The sequence below is a fragment of the Vollenhovia emeryi genome, unplaced genomic scaffold, assembly GCF_000949405.1.
Source record: "Vollenhovia emeryi isolate VEMERY1.0 unplaced genomic scaffold, V.emery_V1.0 DF939313.1, whole genome shotgun sequence".
NCBI lineage: Eukaryota > Metazoa > Arthropoda > Insecta > Hymenoptera > Formicidae > Vollenhovia > Vollenhovia emeryi.
In genome coordinates, this window is record NW_011967053.1 from 42583 (window position 1) to 65259 (window position 22677).

The 22677-nt window shown below is 37.3% G+C and overlaps 1 protein-coding gene across 5 annotated transcripts in view; it reads left to right on the top strand.

Moving 5' to 3' along the window:
- Positions 1-22677, top strand: part of LOC105558773 (potassium voltage-gated channel protein Shaker) — a 127310-nt gene that overhangs the window by 15519 nt on the left and 89114 nt on the right. The window contains exons 1-2 of one of the 5 annotated variants that reach the window (XM_012006676.1): positions 19001-19190; positions 19335-19933. The exons of 3 other annotated variants lie outside the window; for them this stretch is intronic. In XM_012006676.1, coding sequence (XP_011862066.1) covers positions 19851-19933 — 83 coding nt within the window. In that variant the 5' untranslated portion in view covers positions 19001-19190; positions 19335-19850. Of the gene's footprint in view, positions 1-19000; positions 19191-19334; positions 19934-22677 lie in introns of those variants that run through there. One more of the 5 variants, XM_012006675.1, reaches the window with a different exon arrangement.

Here is a 22677-nt window from a genome sequence, read left to right on the forward strand (position 1 = left end):
AGGTAATTGTGGTTAGGCTTCACATGCTGATATTTTTAATTTCTCTTCGTTGCTATGCGGTCCGCAACTTATCCTGGTATTATTTTAGGCGTAAAACTAATAAAAAGATTCAGCAGCACAAAAGCTATATTCGAATGTGTCGGTAAAACAGATGACTTTAGCGTCCTCTTAATTCCGTAAAACAGTTTTGCATTTCTATAAAGCCAATTAAAAGATTACTTGTAATAAAGAATGTCGATAAAACAGACGGCTTTAGGATCCCCTTAGGTGAATTAAAATATTTAAATGAAATATTAGATAATACGCGAGAATATTTAGAAACTACACATACCATCGCAAATATCAATCTCTATTAGTTTTACTTTATTAGACACCTGAAAAGGGAACATTAAAAAAATATTTTGTGGTGTTTTGACGCAAAATTATCTTGTAAACGATACTAGAGGAAGACTAAAAGATTTATTAAAGAATGCAGTGAGAATAGTAAATATGATGTTCTGAAATAGAAATGTTAGAAAGACTTCAATATGAGCAAAATAGATAATGAAATATGATAAATTCATTTTAAAAGTATTTTATGAATTTGAACAATGTATTACTCTCAAGGTGGATACGTTTAGTCAATTCTCTGTTACTTCATTTAAAATGCAAATTATCATTAGAATAACACGCTGTAGAGACAATAGCAACTTGTTTAACACCGGCTCTTTTTGTAATTAAAGTTTGTACGATGCACCTATTAAACAAGAGACGAGAGTCGAGGGATTCGTTAGCGTGATTCTTGGAGAACCCCTGATGCAGGGAGAGACCGGGCGCAGCAAACCTCTAGCACTACCTCGCGCCGATTCACGGCAATGCGGTACTGCTATCTATGTTTAATAGACTGCATAGGCGGCGGTTGCAACATCGCTCGTGGCTGCGTGTCTTTTGCAAATTCTAGAAAGAGCGAAGTAGGATAAGAGTTCCCAGCTAGTTCACCTACGTCAGATTACAAAACGCGATTGTATTTTATGTTGGTGAATCAGTCTCTAAGCCAATGTGATAACACAGTATTTTTCACCAATGAAACATTGATAATAAAATCAATAGAAACGGAAGGCAGTAAGAGCCGACGCAGGATGTTAGAAGCGAAAACAAACAGTTTAATGTAGGAGAAAATTCATAATAGTCAAACAGTCAAGCGGTTTCTATTCAACTAACGCGATCCTTTTCAGTGACGTATAACGTATAAAAATAAATCACTAAAATAAATATGAACTACGAGCGGAAACTTGAGTTACACAAACGTTTATTATCAGAGCGCTTAGATTATATTCATGAAAACATTGATGTTATCGAGGATTTACAGATGACGAAATTGTAGGAACAATAAAATTTGCAGCAAAACTGTCACGTTATTTTGCAACTTTGGTATAAGTAAAAGTACATAAAAAATGTTGTGGGGTTTCTATATCCCAAGGAAAATTTTCCGGGATAAAAACTTTGTAATTTCACGCGTTCTTTATTTTACAAATTATCTGATCCTACGAAGATTGTAGATCTTTGTTTCCGTAGATTTTTAATAAGTCCAATATGAAACTTCAACAGCCACGGAAGCCTGACAGTCAGAATGAAACTTGGGACTTTTGAGAGGGGAGGAAGACGTTTTTCCAATTTAAGTAAAACCTTAATTTTATTCTTTTTGTTTGCATACATTTTTTGCGAGATCTATTTTTGTATCATATATTATTATAATATATTTTCTTTGGTTAATAAGGTTTAAAACGTTTTTGCAGACAATGTACGTGTACTGATATTATTATGTATTTTAATTTTACAAGATTATTTTAACCCCTGGTAAACAGAGTTAAATATATATTTTATATTTACCTTTGGAAATATGATTGCTCTGCAAAGTTTCATTTAAATTTGTACGCATCTAATACGTGTGCTGGTTTCATTATGTATAATATTAATTAATTTGTTGCATAAAATCACAATAATTAATACTGAAGAAAACGAATAAATCACGAATAAATACAAAAAAGGACTAAACTATACTCGTAACATTATTAGATATATGCAAGCGATCATGAAAATACATTGAAAAAGTTTAGGGCCTACAAATAGAGGAAAGTCCCCTATTACGGGATAGAGTCCTAATATGAGATAGCGGGGTTTCGGTAAAATTAATAGAGTGAATCTTTTTGCCCTTGGAGTGGCCTGCTAAGTGGAAGGTTGATTGTTAGATCGTGTAGTCGTTGCGAGAACAGATTTGTGATTGAATTTGGACGTTGAAAACCTACTATTTCATATTAGAATTCTATCTCGTAATAGAGGGCCTTCTTCTAGCATTTATTTGCGAGTCAACTTCGGCAGACGATAATTCTATTTCCGTTTCAATTATTGTAAGCAGAACGGGTTCATTAGATGGCAAGGAAATATTCAAATATCTTCTAATACCGTAGGAAAATGATTTCACTCGGTTACAAGAAACACAGCGACGTTTATTGAAACGGAATACAGAGATATAACGAGCGCAGTCCGTAGAACAAGACTCGGAGACAAATCTATGGCGAGTCATTGATAAACAACAGTTCGTCATTAAGAGACGCCGCTCGTCTTCTTCCCCGAAGGTAGCTCGACACGGCTCCAGTTCCAAGAGCTGCAGCACGGCCGGAACAGTATTTTAATACTTAAAAATATACACGTGATAATAAGAGGAAGAGTATATCGTGCAGTTGGCGATAATATTAAAAATTTCTTTTGGCATAATTTAATATCTCCAAACATCGCAACACCATCAAGCACACTTCTGATCAAACGAACAACCGTCGAATCGCCGTTATTGAAATTATTTCACAACCGTTTAAAAAAGTTGTATTGTTTTTCCATCTACTTGAATCGTGACAACATCGCCAATATTCGCGCGAGTGTTTTTCCGCCGGACGGACTGGCTGTCTAGTACATGGATATATCCACGTAGGATATTTCGCGGTATCTGGCTACAACTATCGACCACGTCTACGCATGTTTCAGCTGTTTCAAGATATAAAGCAGTACGTTGAGGCAAAATAAACTGTCACATCATATTCCGCTGTCGTTCGCCAAATGTGAATCAATCTGTAACGGGTGTGCTCGTTTTTCTCGGGTAGTTTACTATTCAAATTTTCGTCATTGAACGCAATTCATTAGTCGCCGACTGTTTTCTCAAGAGACACACGGGATATACGTTGTTTTATTATTCCTAATTATCATCTGCTCTTCGTCTCCGTTCCTTTTCTTGGCGCAGAAAAGTGTTTCGTGCACATGCACATGCTTTAAGTATTGAGTTTTACAAGACTTCTCGGTACAGGTCAGGAATGCGCCACCGTTCCCTTCGTGTCTTCCTCGCATTTCTGATTTAAGGTTTCGTGAATTTTTATGTTCTGCGTGTTCACACTGAATGCATACATAGGATATACTATTTGGCGCATACAGCACTGTTTAACTAGTTTGTATAAATCGTAAAAGTCAAGGCAGTATGATAAATGTATATTAATTTTTTTTCCATTGTAAAACTTTCTCCTACAAGTGGAGCCAGCTGTTTTCAAAAGTTTTTTAGGTCGCTGTGCAGCTGTTTTGCGCTTCGATCAAATAGGACAGGTTGTTAAATAATGTAACACTCAAAAAGATATCGAATATATGGAATTTGTCGAGGAATCGAAAATTTTCTTGCTTCTATTAAGAACAGGTTTAGAGATTTCACAAAATTGTAAAAAATTCCATTGATTGTCTTCAAAATCAAGGATGTTTTTAATAAAGATTAAAAAATTGTAGAAGGACTTTTAGCGTGGTTCTGAACTTCTTGAGTAACTCTGGGGTCTGCGTACAAATTGGACAACTTGTCGAGTGTATCAGAGCAGCCTAATCCGCTGGATAGTGATGCATTATATGACGTCTTAATCAATTATTTGTATATACGCAAGATATATGCATATACACAAATACGCAATGCGTATGTGACGCATCCAATACCGTGTATAATAATATAGTACTGTGGATATTCAATAGCCTCTTTATATTCTTTCCCGTGGGAAGTAGGCTGTGCACAAAGCAGTGTCGTGGCGAACTAATATTGACGCATCGTCACGGATCATATAGCATAATCCTCGGTTTCAGCAGCTTGAGAATCCTAGCGTAATCGAAGGCACTGTTCCTCTACCAATAGTAGTAAAAAGGATAAAAGGACGAACAATATTCGTTGATAGAAATGATTTGGTGAAACAGTCGACGTTTCTGAAAATTAATACGCAGTTCAAGGTAACTGTAATGATTAATGGAAAGTGACGAATAGTTTTGGGAAGTGATCGAAATATTTGATCCCCTTGTGTCACATTCCAGCTATAAAAGATTCTTTAGGACAACATTGCACTCTTGAGTTTTCATGTATTTGAGAATGTTAGTCAAGTGTCTTTTCTGCCACGGGGAACTGAGGCTCTTGACTAGCCTGCTATGGATCTCGATACGAAAATGTTCGCTAACACTTTCAAGTACGATCACTTAAGAAGATTGTAAGAAGAATCAGAAAAGTTAAGAATTGCATAAAATTTTCAACGTACATTCCTTTCTACAGATAGCGTTGGCACATGAATTCCTTTTAGATTTTTCACACGTTAGTTTCTGAGAAAATTTTTAACAGTTCAAGATTGTGAAGTTTAACAGTTTCTAATGTTACTTTTATGTTACAATAAAAACTTTATCGCATCATTCTCTACGTGTTTTATATTGCGGAGCACTTAAAGCCAACGTACTTGAGATGTGACATAAAAGAAGTCTATCTATTTTGTGCTGAGCTTTCACTGTTCCGTTTAAGTAAATTTCGATTAAATAAACGTTTTTATATCAATTTAGTATCGCAGAGTTCTCTGGATTTTAACGCTGTAAGAAAATTGTGCGGTCATTTAACAACAATTTTTGAAGGTACTTTTAGTGAGATATTCTTTATATCAAACATAAATTTATTCAGTTCACAATACTTAAAATATTTTTGACGACGACTGATATGCAGTATCGAGTGTCTCGTTGAAACATGTTGATTATGAATTTCGTTCTAAATGTTCTCGTGAGGTGAAAAAATTGACGTAAAGAGCCGTTTTAAATTTCAGATAACTCTTAACATTTCTGGTTCTCCTTACAACTTCCGTAAGCGCAAGACTTAAGAGATTGGCAAGGGGTCGGACGAGGTTAATCCAATTATTCCTCTCTCCCGTCTATTCTACGGCCCTTGCTACCGCAGGCATCAGGAAGCAGCTTGCCAAATCGTTCGCTGGTAAACTCTAGAGCCTAGAGACGCGAGCGTTATAACGTGCCACGTGTTGCTGCGTCGCGTGTAACGTTATTACGAACCTTCCCGGCCGATTATGTAGCGACCACGAGAAAGATAAAAACTGCTAATGATCGCCGCGTGAATCGCCTAACTGTTCCACGCATGCCGTATAGCGATCGTGTGAGAATGTACTGCCTGTGAAAAGTCATAATTCCATTAAAAGAGACACATAAGACACGGGAAACGAGTTGTATTTAAAGTAACATAGATAAATGCACGCTTGGGCTTTCGCGAGAGAAAAAGATGAGCAGAGATACGTATATTTTTTTTTAACTTAAGAGAAGACAAATGATGACAAACGACCAGGTATTGCTCACTCCTCACATCTATCATCTTATATTTGTAGCCAAAATTAGACGTTAAAACAGCGATACTTTCTTTATTACAATTGTGCAATAAAAATTTTTTCATATTTTAAGCTCGGTATTAATACTCTATTATTACGAAATTTCTCCGTGTAATTAAGGGCGTTCCCGGGAGAAAGTTGTACGGGAAGAAAAAGGGCAGATTGTGACGACGTATCGATCGTTTCTGAAGAATTAATTACTGCTTTTGTGTAGAATACCGTGAAAATGATATCATAGATTTTTTAATTTACCATATTAATGTTTTGCTAGCACACATTTGATAAGAGTAGTCTTGTTAAAATAAAGTTTAAATACCTTAGAAATAAATGTTTAATTGAAAATTTGTCAAGAAACAGGATACTACAGTGTGATATTGGCGGGCTATTGTTGCGATATTAATAATAAGCGGGCCTTAATATTTTCGCCCTGCAAATTGATTTGATCTATGCTATTCGTTTTGCTAACGATTCCGCGTTATCTTATTAAATGATACGATGTTTAATGAAGGAGGATAAAACAAAATTTATTAGAGGAGGTACGGAAGCAGGAGGACATTTTACGAGTCACTTTATTTGTCTCAAAATGGCAATTGTCACCGGGTTTGTGCACTTTATTATCCGGACGCACGTTAATCCCTTCCGCGGTTACTGGGTAGCGGAAAATGCTCGTTGACTGATGTTTTCGTTCAACTACTCCGGTCGTGCTTCATGTTCTGGAAGATGTCCAACGAAAATTAAAACGTCACAGTAATTGTAACTGATCAACGTATGTAGGATGCTTGAAAGTACAGAATGTACGCTGATAGAAAAATATGTGGTACTTGAAACTATAATTGCGTAGTAAAATACTTATAGTTGGTAGAATTATCAAAAATGTGGTTGGCTCTGAAAATGACTATAAATTACAGTGAGAGTGTGGTAACTGTAGCCATTTTTTCCCATCAGTGTATGTCGTCGAAACAGTCGCGTTTTGGTGAATCACCTTGGCAGAATTTGCGCAATTAAATTGCGCAATTAAATTGCTGTCGTGTTACGACGAGCTGCTGCTATGAGGCGTCTCATACTCGCAAGTAAAATTCACGCGAGACGAGATGAAAGCCGGCCCAGCGGTAACTCTGTTTCATTCTACGCTAAATCTTTTTTAAACATTTATTACACGTAAAATATTGTGTCTATGAGATCTATAATACATTGATAAAAATGTGGTTGGCTTCTAAAATGACTGTAAATTATAGCGAGATTGTGGTAACTGCAACCCTTTGCTTCTGATAGCGTAGAGAAGATGGAAAAGTATAAAAAAACTATTCGCTTTTAATTAATGGAATTAAAACTGGCAGTGAAACACATCTTTTTATAAGTATACTAGAACAAAAAGTTATGACTTAACATAGTGTTAACTTGAGATTGATACACTAATATAATAATATATGTAATATAAATTAATATGATAAACAGTACGCTGAATTTTTGTACTGTAAAGCACGCGAAAGAAATACTTTGAATACTTTTGATCTATTCTATCGCGCATATAAAGTTCATCAAAATCAAAAATACACGTGAAGAGAACGAGATAAAGAGACGAGGGAAGATACTTGTGCTCTCTTTTATGAAACCAGATGCGAGACTTTTACGCGTGAGACATAAAAGTCGTAGTGAGAAAGTTTTACCGTTTGCCAGATGAGTAAAAAGTAGAAAGTTGAAATAAAAATGAAGAAACGAAAGGACAGGAGTGGTGATGAAAAAGCTGCGGCTCAAGTGAAGTGGCTCTATTGATCGTTTTTTATAAAACGATTGGATTTGGCAGTTTTCCTTGCCATACAGCTTCAAATTGGCACCGTTTCAGCATGTTATTTCCTCATTTCCCTCTTACATTCATTGTGGAATGCACATCTTATCTTGATCAATGTCGGCATCTGTTACTTTTGCAGCCACGTGATTCTCTCGCCTTCAGGAAATCGAACAAGTTTAGATTGTAAGCTTAATATGACTTTATAAATAAACTGTTTTGTAAGTGCCACTTACACGAAAAGTTACGGATTAATAATAGACTTGTAACTTGAAATGTCTTACAATCTTATTACTGATAGGTCTATGAAAAGCCTGTGAGAGGATTAATTAATTGCAAAAAAAACGCAACACGTAAAGCATAATAAGAGAAGAAAGATTCGTCCGTACCGCGCGGTAAGATAGCGCATTACAGCAGATTGCTGTTAATTAACCCATTTCTTTGTCTTTGCCGCATTCACTGCGGCAGATATCGTATCCGTCGATAATTACTTATTGTATTTAATGGATCGCCGAATTAGAGCAACGATGCGACGATGTTCCTCTATCGGACTACATTGCAGTATGAGATTTACCTTCGATGAATTGATAGCAATTGGCGCGAGTTTCGAGAACTCCGGTAGTGAAAGAAACGTTAGTTTAATACAAAGTGAGGTAACGAATAAAAGAGACGCAGTTTCTAATATGTAATATTTTTACGCATCAGATAATAATCAGTGATATGTTAAATTTAACAATATATGTGTTGTATATAAATGAAATTCTGCCTGTCTGTATGTCCTTTATACAATTCTAAACGAATGGACCGATCTGAACCAAGTTTGGCATATTCAATAAGATTCTGCGAAAAATATGGACTAACTTTTAATCTGGATAGCCAACCTTTGCTTCCTGAAATTATTAGAGTTAGAAAGTCAAATCTCAAACTCTGGAATCAATAAGTTTTAACATCTAAACCCATGGAAAGATCTTGACTAAATTTGACAATGTTATTTTATAAAATTCTGCGAAAAAATATAAAAAAAAGGCGATTCAAGAGAAAGGAGGCCCGAGTAAAGTCACTGGTATTTGTACATAATATTTAATTAGAATAGCCGATAAAAATTATATCACTGGTCAAAAATTTAACAATATATGTATTGTATATAAATGAAATTCTGTCTGTTTGTACTCGTATGTCCTTTATACAATTCTATACGAATGGACCGATCTGAACCAAGTTTGGCATATTCAATAAGATTTTGCGAAAAATATGGACTAACTTTTAATCTGGATAGCCTTTGCTTCCTGAAATTATTAGAGTTAGAAAGTCAAATCTCAAACTCTGGAATCAATAAGTTTTAACATCTAAACCCATGGAAAGATCTTGACCAAATTTGACAATGTTATTTTATAAAATTCTGCGAAAAAATATAAAAAAAAGCGATTCAAGAGAAAGGAGGCCCGAGTAAAGTCACTGGTATTTGTACATAATATTTAATTAGAATAGCCGATAAAAATTATATCACTGGTCAAAAATTTATTTCACTGGTCAAAATTTAATAATATATGTATTGTATATGAATGAAATTCTGTCTGTCTGTATGTCCTTTATACAATTCTAAACGAATGGACCGATCTGAACCAAGTTTGGCATATTCAATAAGATTCTGCGAAAAATATGGACTAACTTTAATCTGGATAGCCAATCTTTGCTTCCTGAAATTATTAGAGTTAGAAAGTCAAATCTCAAACTCTGGAATCAATAAGTTTTAACATCTAAACCCATGGAAAGATCTTGACCAAATTTGACAATGTTATTTTATAAAATTCTGCGAAAAATAGACTAATATAAAAAAGGCGATTCCAGAGAAAGGAGGCCCGAGTAAAGTCACTGGTATTTGTACATAATATTTAATTAGAATAGCCGATAAAAATTATATCACTGGTAAAAAATGAAAACATACTCTGTATCAAAACGGTCAATTATTAGTAATTTTGTGGTGCTAATGACGAATATTGATAAAACTTAAATCGTAACTCTAATTTTTATGATACGCGAAGTGCAATATGAGAGATAAGATGTAAGTGATGAGCGTTTTCATTAAAACATTTCGGCAATGGAAAAGAGATAATAGGGAGAGATAAAATCCTACCATATATTAGCAGCTTACTGTTTGTAACCAGGGATACTACGGAAGCAGTAAAAGTTAAGCGAAAGTTATGTTTAACAACTTAGACTGGCAAGAGGTCTGTTTAAGAAATGAATTATTGTTTACTCAACAAATGAGAAGAGACAGTTGATACAAAAGAACTCTGGGGAAAATAATTAGTTTAGTTTAGGTCATCTTTAATACCTTAAACGTGAATTTTTTTATTATTGACAAATTTATTACATGTATATCATCTGCATGTTTTAAATTATGAGGCTAAGTAATGTTTTTCATGGTTACATTTGGCCTATTTACATGTAAATCACATGTAAATATATGGAAAAAATTCAAATATAAAGCAGGATACAAATTTTTATATTAAAATTGTTGAGCAGAGTATTATTTGAAGCAAATGCAGGTAATCGTCTATCCCTCGAAATTCGAGCTCTCCCTCAGTGAAAAGTCCGCGAGGCCCCAGTTGGTTGATACGTGATCGCGTGTGCGAAACTTCCGGCGAGGATCGAGCACGAACAATCGACACGACACGCTCGCAATCAACGTGTCGTGATGATTTGCATGATAGACGACGTGACGTGACGATACCTTCTATCGTTTAAAACATATCCTACCGCATGTTACAATACATTTTCTCCACATTGCAAAATAATATTATAAATATAATACTAAACTTTATTTTCTTTCTTTAGAAATAACAATAAAAATCAACTCGTACAATTGTTGCGATCGTATTTGGACTAGATCTGCTGCAGACGTAACAACACTTCAAAATTTCCAATTTTCCACTTTAGCGCTTATAAATTGTTAGTAAACGCGTTTGGGGGAATAACTGTGTCACTAAAAAGTTTCAAAGATTTTTAACCTATTCGCGCAAAAATTGCGTGCGAGCGATTTATGAAAAAAAAAATTGTTAATTCTCCTTTTAATAAATCAGTGCGAGAGGCTTATTATTAAATTGCACTTTAATTGTTCCTGAATTTTGCACCGCCACTTGGGTATTATCATCTCATTGTCCTCGGCTTCGTCGACATCGTATTTGCCGTTGTTGTCGCAAGAACTTCCTCAGGGAGGTTTCCTATTAAACTTGATTTCGTTGTGCATGCTGCTCGAAGCTGAGCCTTCTAATGGATAGTGACGGGTCTTAAAACCGAGAAATCTACACCGAGATCGGCAATTTTCAAACAAACTGAATGCAGACTGAGTCAAGTACGCGCCTTCGGGAGATATCCAGTAACGTGCGCGCCTTACAATACCGACGCCTTTCCAGTCTCGCGAGCAGATGGATATCGACCTGACAAACGAACGAACGAACATCGGGCAATTTTCATCACTTTGCGCTGTCGCGAGTATGTCTTTTAACTTTTTGAAAAGTAATACTTATCGCGACGTGAGAGAGAGAGAGAGAGACCATCAACCCCGATAGGGAAATATTGAAAAAAATTATATGACGAAATCTGGGTGAAACTTGGACTGCTGGAATTATATATGTGTACATGTGCAGAAATGGAGGCCTTTCGTCAAATATTGATAAATGTGTTTCTAAATAGTACACTGATAGAAAAATATGTAGTATTGGAAACTATAATTGTACAGCAAATAAATTATAGTCAGGAATATCATTTTTATAGTAATTATCGACTATCGACTTAACACGCCTTTTTTTATATAGGAAGACAAAACTGCTACCAATTACTTTAATACGATTATTGTGAAATGCCCTCCTTTTGGATAATGCAATTATTACACACAATATTTGAGACATTTTCCTATTGGGGAAAAAAATATTTAACCACTCGGCATCAATTCATTTCCCTGTTATCAGTTGTTGGCGGGTATCGCGAACGATTTATTCGTTTACGCATGAGGAAGCCCGGCGAGAGCTTGGGCATCGAAGAAATTACGTTCATTCATGATTTTCGCGATGAATCAATACAATGTGTGCGCCGGCCAGTCAGGTTCTACGCGCGCGCGCACAAAGCCGGCACGCACTGCGAGAGGATGCGACGCGAGGGTTGTTGCTCGTGTGCCGCTGCGTGCACCGCAGGACCGATTGTCGGCCGTCGTTTGGCGCCGAAGACGTTTTTAATATTGAAATTCCTCGGGATTCGATCGAGATATTTCAAGACCTGTTGCAAAGGCGGAAATTTTACCCCGCTGGACGTATTAAATCGATTGATGACAGGCCACAGGAATATGCTAAGGAATTCAATATGAGTGATCGAACGCTTTGCGAGAGGGAAATGTGGTAAAGAAAAATGAAATTTAATAACTGTAAATTGTTGCGTAAAATGTCAATTTAAGAATATAATTGATGAAGTAGATCGAAATTAATCAGCGAAATGAAGTTGGCGATCATATCAAATTGGGCACAATGCTGGAAAGCACATTTGGCATTTTAGAGGAGCGTAGAAATTCTGTGACCATCGGCAGAATTGCCACCTACACCTGGAACGAGGGTGCAACACGTGTACCCTCGTTACGAGACGTGGGTGGAGCCATCTATTCGTTTTAGTACGAAACAAATACTTTTATATCTGTCCGTCGACGCGCAGCTCGGTTTTTAAACTTCACTCGCTTCTAACCGGGGAATTTTATCTTATCTGTGCGTATCAATGCACTGATAGAAAACTATGTAGTATGTTTGAAACTGTAATTGCATAGTAAAATAATTATAGCCAGGAATATCATTTTTATAGTAATTATTACTATAATATTAGTAATAGCAACCATATAGACAAAGTGATGCCAACTATTTAAAAAAAAACTATAAAAGATAAGCTTTTAACTATTATTCTGTTAAAATATCCAGCTAATGAATAGTAAATTAGTTAATTATTTTTATACAGTAAATACAATCACAATAATAGTAAATTTAACTACATTTCTATCATCCACCTTACTAATCACATGGTAAACAAAAGTGATGTAGTTTGAAATGTCCTCACTAGAGGGACGCGCGGTATAAGACTTTCTCGTAAGAAGAAAACCGCATAGAGTGTTATAAATACGCAGGGTTGGGAAAGTTACTTTATAAAAGTAACTAGTTACAGTTTTTTCGCTAACAATGTAACTAGTTACAGTTACTCGAAAAGTAACGAATCGTTACTTTGCAGTTACTCCCTTGCAATAGAAATAAAAATATCGAATCTGAAGCTGAATTGTAAAGCGGCGATAAAGGAAGTTTATGCGCAAACGCAAGGCCTAATGCGATCTGTGGAGGTTGAAAATATATTAATAAAGTAACTATTAATATAACTATTAAATTAGTTACTAGTTATCGAAAAAATGTAACTGAGTTAAGTTACAGTTACAGATGTAGAGAAAGTAACGAAGTTAAAAAGAAGTAACTGTAACTGTAACTTCGTTACAAGTAACGAGTTACTTTCCAACCCTGTAAATACGGATAAGTTTATACATTCGTGTAAGATTACTTATCTTTTCTTTGAAAGATGTACTATTCTTTATGAGTGCAAAGTGACGTAAATGAACATAGTGAATGCAATGTATATACAGGGTGTCCCATTTTAACTTGGACAGTAAAATATCTCGAAAACTGAGCCCAGCAGACAAAAATATTTCAAACAAAAGTTGTATGGTTTCGAGGGGGACATAAGATGGTACCATTGGTTTGACCTTGAAGAATTATTTGAGGGCCACATAAAGGTCACACCAATTTTTTAAAATGGCATCCCCTATTTTTTATTACATATTTTTGTAGCTGACCTCGAGAGCTTCCCAAAACGCTTTAATAAAGTATTTTTTATTAAGAACTTTTTGAATTATTAAGGTTTGAAAGTTCCAATATTTTGACATAAAGTACAAAATATCTTGTAAAATATTAATTTTTTTATCATCTTACCTTAATACTTTTTTGAACAGAATAATGAGACAAATCAACCGGTGTAAAGAAAACACACAATTGTTAAAAAAAATTTTTTTATTACTTGTTACAAAATTGTGTTTTCTTTACACCGGTTGATTTGTATCATTATTCTGTTCAAAAAAGTATTAAGGTAAGATGATAACTTACGTAGTTGGAAGAATTATAAAAATGTGGTTGGCTCCTAAAATTACTATAAATTATAGCGAGATTGTGGTAACTGCAACCACTTTTTTTTCCTGTCAGCGTGGTATCTCTGCAACGGTATTAACGAGAATACGCACATAAGTAGCGTGCAAACTGAGAAAGTTTTTCGGTTTTAATCTTTTTTTCAATCTTATCTCCTCACGAAGTTTCACTCCAAATACCATTAGTTGAGAAGTCCGGAACTTCTCTCGTAGAGAGTCAATTGCGAGATTCGTCCCGATCAGGTATTTGTGAAACGCGCGCCACGGCAATCGGGTCATAATTAATCATGCGCCATTTTCGCGCATTATTGTACGTCGTCCGTTCCCGCGGCTCTCATATAGGACAGCGTTGAAAACCGAGTTCGCCGTTCGCAGCGAGTGGAGAGAGAGAGAGAGAGAGAGGGGGGGGGGGGGACCAAAATAGCATCGTCCTTTACGGTCGCGACGCGGCCGACCCTCGACCCTTTTGAATTCTCGTTAAGCGCCGGCATTCGCGGAAGTTCCTAAACGAGCAGGATCATCGATCTTTCTCGAGGCTGCACGCCATTATCCTCGCGAACTTTGCGGCCGTAATTCCGCAGGATAACGTCTCGAATGCCGGCCCGATATAGGGCGATAATAATTCATTCCGACCGGCTCTTCTTTCCGTCTTTCGAGGCACGCCGATATTAAGACAGCGACGAGATTAACGAAGTATGTGTCAAATTAGTCGGCCGGAGAGACTGACCTTTCGCCAGGAACTCGGTACGTTGCAGGATGCGCGCCGCGATAGTAAATCATCGCGGTAATTGTATCTCGCGCATATAAAAAGGGAAGAAATTTAACTTTCTACGTGAAAAATTTCACAATTATTTAAAAGGATGTTGTAAATCTCCCTTTCTCTCTCTCTCATCAAGATTTCAATTGATTTATTGTTAGAAAAAAGGTGTTATTAATATTTTCGGTTCGGTAATAAGACGGTTTATATTTAGCAACACAAATAGTGACAATCGTGTTAATGTGGACGCGTGGGCTGCCCGAACACGTCTCTGAAATGATCGATTCAATTATTTCGATTGACTTCGTGCCCGGCGCGACGGTGAGGATTGAATTACCAGTGCTGGATGCGCTCACGGTGCCACTTTATTGCGACGGCCAACAGATGGCTCGTCGCAATGGCTTGTTGGCGACGTGCACGTGCGTCCGCATGGTCCTCATCTGGACCCCCCACCCTTCGCCTATCAACCCCTCGAACCCCACCAGCGACGTCGGTGACGTCAAGACGCATTGCGACATATCGCGCTGCCCCGTTTCGCGCTCCCTTTCGTCTTCACGCTAAAGGCGCGCTTTTTAGCTCGCACTTGAACCTGCCTCGCGTTCACTCGGAAAACCACCCGATTAATGGGCATTGTATGCACAGATCATTGTATGGATTGCTGTAGCGGGCAATTTGATTCGTTCTTTTGGATCTGTACGAAAACAATTATTTATTTGTGAGAGAGAGATGCTCTTCCACTCGATGAAAGCGAAGGAAAAGCGTTATGTAGATGTATATGTAGATTTAATGGAGATTATCGGACACGCACATACATATACATGTAGGTTTTATTACTTTCTAATATAAGACAAAATGTAAACGTGAAATGTAAGTCAATCACCTTTCAATTTTAATTGAACCAAAGCTGATGTACTTTTGTTTCTTTGTTGCAGGTAAGTGCGGCTACTAAATCTTATTCGTACATTAAGGGTGAGTTATGTCCTTTTCAATTATTAATAACAAGCGCAAATTTTTCGAAATTCTCTCATAACTTTTCTACATACGAACAGTTTACGCAGAAACTTGTTGACGAGCAACAGAATTTATACGATTGATCTAAATACCATTTGCTATATTTTTGTTAAGTCGCTGAAGGTTTAAAATCGAAAGAATCGTTTAATCGTTTAATCGGGAACTGGAAAAATTACATATTTTCCGGATAAACGTAATAGAAAGTATTAGTGACGCGGTGAAAGCTTTTACCACCTCGAACTACGATCGATCGCGCGCCGACTGCATCCGGCTAACGTCATCATCGCGTACACGTGACCAAATTCTGAGTTTCCTGCTCTCGGTGGAAATTGCGGCGGCAATTTCATGCTTACGCGTGCGTATCGCCCGCGGCTTTTCTCGCAGTCTGCATTGCGCCAGTGCGTAAAGTGGACGGCTAATCTCTGTTATCCAGGCGCGTTGAGGTGACATCCTTTTACGTCGATCCCTCACGATCGGACCCTCGCGATTCGGCCTCGAGTTGAACAAGTCAATCGTTTAATCCTATTAAGCTGACGGTCAATATGAAATTCGTTACTGAAATTTCGTTTTTCTTCGATGGCTCGTGACGCATTCCCTGCATTTATTAAATATCGTGCAGAAATATAATTTCGTCACTGTTTTCATCATATGCTCTTAAGGGGATCCTAAAGCCTGCAATAGTACTCTAATTATTGAAAATTTTTGTGTATTGTATAACATACACACAGTTTACATACACAAAAATTTTCAATAATTAGAGCACTATTGCAGGAATTGCAACAGCATATTCCTGAGATTAAAAAAGTAAAAAAGTCCTGTACTACTTTTCCCTCCGACAAACAGCTATCGAGATATCATAAGCTAAACATTGAAAAAGTTATAAATTTTCTCTTGAATATCTCAAAAAGTACTAGGCAAATAAAAAATGTCTCAGACAAAAGTTGTTCATACTAATTAGTGGAATTAAATGGTATAATATTTAATAAACAATAGGGGGGTTTTATTTACAAAATTGAAGGTCACTTTCACGTGACCTTCAAGTAGCTATTCAAGGTCAAATCAATGACACCAGCTTATGTCCCCCTTGAAGCCATACAACTTTGGCCCGAAACATTTTTCCCTACGACCGCTCCCTGCAAAGTTATGAGGGGGTGATCGATTAAAATGGGACACCCTGTATACAAAATGAGACCAGTATACCCTAGGGACAACATATAAGAACAATATCGTGCAATTAGAACTAAGATTAATAGCCTAGAAAAAGATTACTTCTAATAAACGCAAGTCCAGAAATCCAAGTCTAGAAGAAGAGAAAAAGAGAGAGTTGCAGGCTTTTTCGAGAGAGGTTGCTGCCAAATATTTGTCAGATTGTCAGTAAAGTTATGGTGTTGACGATGCTAGAATTCGATCCAAAATCTCGGTCTGAGCAATGCGTAGCTAATAAAATTGCTGCTTTTTCGTAAAAGTTGCTAATTGTTGGCTATAAATTTGTCGGACCGAGTATAACTTGGAATTAAAAATGTCGATAATTGACGTTTTTAATTCCGTCTCCTATCTTATCGACACTGATCGAGTTTGCCAGGGGAGTTACAACACTCTAGAGCTTAAAAAAGTCAAGTTTTATTTAGTATAAAGTAGAAGTATAAAAAAAATTTTTTAAATTTTTTCTCAACAAAATGGCGGCACTAGAGCCTTGGATCCACAGTGCGGAAACCAAGCTCCCTTACCCTTTGAGCTAGAACAAAAAGCCAAAGATTTTTGAGAAATATATAACATTTTTCTTTGAACCACGTACGGATTTTGCGATAAGTTGAAAATTGTTGTTTTTGTAAATACTTTTTGTGCGAAAATTTTGTAGCAAAAAATGGAACTTTCTTCTCCAACGCGCACCATTTTTACGAAAAACGGCATTTCGCAAAATCCGTATGTGGTTCAAAAGAAAATGTTATATTTTTTCCACAATCTTTGGTTTTTTGTTCTAGCTCAAAGGGCGAGGGAGCTTTGTTTCCGCCCGTGGGACGACTTCCGTAAAGAGGCACTTTGGATCCACGGCTCTGGCGCCGCCATTTTGTTGATGAAAAATTGATAAAAAATTCTTTTTACACTTCAATGTATAGAGAATAATAAAAATTAAATAGATTTTCATTTATGTTTATTATATTCCTGAAAAAAAATTACCGAAAATTGGTTTTTTTGGGGGGGCTCTAGAGTGTTGTAACCCCTTGATGAATGATACGTCGTGTAAACGGTGCCAACTTATAGTCGATAACGATAAGTGAGAGATCGAGCGGAAAAGATGCACATTTAAAGGCCAAGTCGAAGGATCTACATTCGTTTCAATTAGTTTGAAATTGATCATGTTAGGAATGTGGAGAACGTGTCGTACTTTGGGAAGCTGCGCATAACTCCACGACTATCTCTTAATTGTTCGCGCCAAGAGCAGCTGCGGAGAAATGATCCGCGCCAGTTACGCCTGGTGCATTGCATCTCATTATCTGTGAATGATATGCTTTTGCTCGAAAATTTCGCAAGCGTATTGCAGAAATGATATTTCATGTCTGCTCTAGTGGCGATAGTTTTATAAATGCTGGTAAATAAAAGTTTCCCCGAGATGAGGTCGTAGGAAGTCGGGATATTTATAGCGAAAAGATGATGTCGCTCGAATACTTTCCTAACCCTGCAACTTCTGGCGAACAGCCTGACGTTGTTTAGTCGTTCCCAGGCCAGACATTTTACCTTCGTTTCCAAAATACACTGACTACCACTCTGCCTACCATAACACGAGCGTCGGAAACGTAATTCAGGGATCTACAGTGACGTACGAATATCTTATCAATGAGCAGCGGACAATTAGATTTTGAATTAGTTTTAAATGTACAATTAGTTAAAATTCATTGACACTTCGTCTTTGAATTCAAATATTTTCTTATCGCATAAGCTAAATGAACTAACACAAGTTAAAATCTTTCTCGATTTACTATTTTTATGTTATCTTTTCTCTGTTATCGAACACGTAAATTCTCATTTTCACGAAAGAAATTTGCGATCAAACTTCTTCGTCCAAGTGTTCCGTGATACTAGGATGTTATGGCATCCGGAACTTACGTGCGCGATCTGCGGATATTATAGATCAAGAGAGGGAAAATAGGCGAGGAAGTTCGGCAACGTGGAAGTTTAAAGAGAGATTAAAAGTTAAAAGGCGCAGCATTTATATAAAATCGATAATTTAATCTTAGTTATAGGATCGATTATAATTCAATGAAAGTTGTAACTTTTACCACGGCCTCGCGGTATTTACGATGCAATATTTTCGACGAATCGTGCGTCAATAATTTCGTAAAGTAGGGTCAATATTTCTTAAGTGGCCAATAACCGGGTATTTCTCGATTACCTAGGTTTAGCGCAATATCATTTAAGTTTCCTGCGCCTCATCCACCTTGATAGATCGATTCCGCTGTAAATCAAATTAATTAAACCCCGTCGCGATCTGGCGCACGAAGGCACCACGGTTCGATTCTTGTAATTTGGGAGATCCCGTTTAGTGGCCTGGTCCAGTGTCACTCGAAGTAAATTAAGGACGGAAGATATAGATAGAAATAGACGAACGAGTGGGGAAAACGAGAGCACGAGATGAATGACAAAATCGCGAATCTCTGTAAATGAGTCGCGGTCAATTGAAGACTGTACTCGGAAGGGGCGGCGGATAATATTACGTCTCGCTCAAGTGTACGTATACCTCGTAGTTGAAATTTTACTTTTGCAAATGACACTTGAGTGCACAGCACTTTCTGCGTAAAGTGAACATAATGTTGTCCTCTTAAAAAACCAGTTGTTTTTTTTATTCTAATAATAATTGTTAACTGTCGATAGGTGAATCACATTCGGCCAAAAATACGGCGAGACGTCAATTTCGAAACGTAACTAAGGCTCGCGGTGTATTTTTAACATCGGGATGCTCGTCTGTGAAAGTGTCTCCACTAGTAGACTGCTTTTGGAGAGTATAATCGTGCCTAGTATCATTGCTCGGTGGCAGAGGAGATCTATGCACGTGACAAGAGGTGATCAATTAAAATTTACGGGGAGAACCGATTTGACGTAGCTGAATTGGATCCGTGACGGATGTTTAATGTGTCAAGTGCGAATAAATTAAGTGAAATTTGCATCATGGTTCGTGGGAACGCGATAGCCGTGCGTGTGCGAAATGTGAAGTTTCGGCTTCTGATTGATCGACGCGACTGATCGATTTTTCTCAATCTACATGTGCGATTTGAGGTAGTTGACGATGAATATTTGGTGTGTGTAAGAATCGTGATGTGATGATTCACGTCGAGTGGCTCGCCGGCAAGGCGTTCGCAATCCAAAGCGTTTAATGATTAGAGATCCACGATGCACGCTGGTATCAGAAGCACGTTTCTCGGGATGAGGATGTTCCCGCGCCGGAAACGGAAATCGCCCGAGCGTGGGAAAAGGTAATGATTGTATGACGCGAGTGATAATCATCCGTTCGCAGAGCACTTGTTTCTACACGGAAAAAAAGGATGATGTTGTATCCATAAGATCAGTGTAACTGAAATGAAATCGTTGAAACAACATCAGTATTAATAAATGAAAAACATCAGATTGTTATCTTAATAATTTGTATATTTAGTTGAATGCTTAAAATTAAAATCCACAGCAAATACAATTGAGTGAACTATTTATGTTCGTGGCAGCTTATGGCGTTAATGTTTAATTAAAGTAACTTTATTTTGCTTGATTCAACACCATATTTTTTCCGTGTATGCCACGAATGCCTAATTGAAGTAAATCGTGTTCTGAAAGAGAATTGATCGACGAGGATCCGTTTTGGGCGTAAATTTCTACTTGCGAAATTTTATCCGATATGCAAGACAATTGCTTTTATATTAATTAACGAGAAAAATATCGTAGGTTTTATGCACATGTACAATTTATTCAGTAAATTAAAATTTAAAAACACAGTATTTTCTGGGGAAGGTTTATAGATGAGCGACAATAGTGCTACGAAATCATTTAGAAAATAAGGCGTAGTAAAAAAAATAAAATCGTTTTTGTTAATAATTGATATGCAGCAGTCAGGTCTCTCATTAGAACCCATTGAAAAATCTTGAACTTTGTTATCAATGTTCTCAAAAACTAACCGGTGAAAAGTCTGAAAAAATTCATACGCTGACATTTACGAGGGAGCTTGTGCTTTAAATTTTAAGCAACTTTTAATATGCTTTAACAACTTTAAATTACGTTAAAATCGAACATTCGACGAACTTGTTTCTAGTAAGCTCGTGCCATCTGACGCAAGCTGCTGGAAGTCGATAAGCAAACAGTCGAAAGCTCTTCGCCTAAGAGTACTTTGATAGTATCGAAATACTTTTAGGTACATGTGGCATCGATTATTTTTTTGCATTGATTTATTTATTTATAGCTTTGGTACAATGGGTGGGCATGAGTGATAGCGTGTAAAACTGTGAATCAGAATTGATATTCATAGAGTACGATAGAGTACGAGAAGTAGCGATCTTGTTTTCTTATCAAATTGATACTATTCTATTTCGGGTGCATTCGTCTCTACGTCGCGAGCGGGCAGACACCTGTTTAATACTTACGTTAATATCTCTCGCAGCAATTTGAAAGTTAAAAAGAAGGAATAGGCACATCAATCATATTAAAATATATGTATTTACGAATCCAATGATAACAAAGGCTCGCGGAAGATGGAGATAGTGGGTTGACAATAGTGGCAAAATTACTGTCCGTCTACGAATGTAAAAGAGATGATGATTAAAGCGAAAAAGCAACGACTAGTAGAAAGGAGAATTTATAGCGAGCAAGATTTTGGGGGAATTTATTTACATAATTTAACGGTGATTTCTAAATGTTGGAGGAAAAGGACCGATTGCATAAATAATTCGCATTAAATTAGGCTTTTGTAACATAAATCGTAGGCGTATTTGTGTACGTTATGGTATATGGTACGTCATCGGAATAGATGAAAGAAGCCTATATTTAAGGCTCTTTTCAGTAGAGTATCGCGGATTCATCAAATGCCATGGCTTTGACGAGACATATTTCGATAATTCGGTGAGCTACTTTCGGTCGTTGATCGAATGTGCGTAAATTTCTGTCCCGAAGATATTATTGATCCGGCAAGAGAGATCTAGAATAGCCGACTCGGTTGCGAAACACGCATTGTAGCGAACTGTGATGGGAGCTGTCCCATAAACAGTTAACCCTCTCGCAGAGTTCTGAAGCGTCCTCTTATATGCCAGCGATGGCTCATAACGTACCGACTTAGTTGAGCTCCCGCGAATAGGTTCAAAGCTATTCTCGACGATAATCATTGTTGTGCGTTCAGGAGACCGTGGCCCCCTTTTCAGTTTGTATTGTGCGAACACTTGAGAATGCGATCTAGAGACTCAGAAAATGTGTAATATGAACTAATGCTCGATACAATAATAAAATGCTATAAAATATAAAAAGAGAGAAGTGTTTTGAGACGCTGTATGCAAAAGTAATAATAAGTACACCTTTAATTATCTCTCTATGCATGTAAACTAGAATGTCTCTTCCCATCTGCATGTTTCTTATTAACTCTTTTAAACCCTTTGGTTGACCGTCCCGGGCCAAATTTTGCATGGTTACTCTCCAGAGCGCGGAAAATATAAACTACCGTGAAGTCTGGACGCTCCACCCTCTCCTTTCGACTTTAATCCTCTTGGCACTTTGTGATAAAGAAGCCCTGGGCAACGCCGGACAGTTCAAGTTAATATATTCAATAATTGAAATTGAAGTAACTGTTGTTTTCGTGAATTTTCAAAAGTGGACGACCCTCTAGACATTTATTAGCGGCTCGCTACGCAACGTGACTCGATTGACGTTACTGGCATATCAGACTGCCGCAAATCGAAGACGAATGCATTATCTCGTCGCCGGTGGTACCGGCCGCGTCCCAATTCCTGACGTCAAGTCTGGGTTACGTTGCTGACAAGAGCATTCTGCGATACGACACGACGCCGGCATGACACAAATACACACGCGAGACCGCGGTAGCGAGTAGAAAGGAAGCGAACGGCCGACCGGCTGACCAACCACAGATACGCCTTCGGCGGTGGTTGCTTGCCATAAGTCGTGCAGGTCATGCACAACGGGTCAGGGGAGAGAAGTCAGTTATACCGACGCCGTGCTACCATTCGTGTCA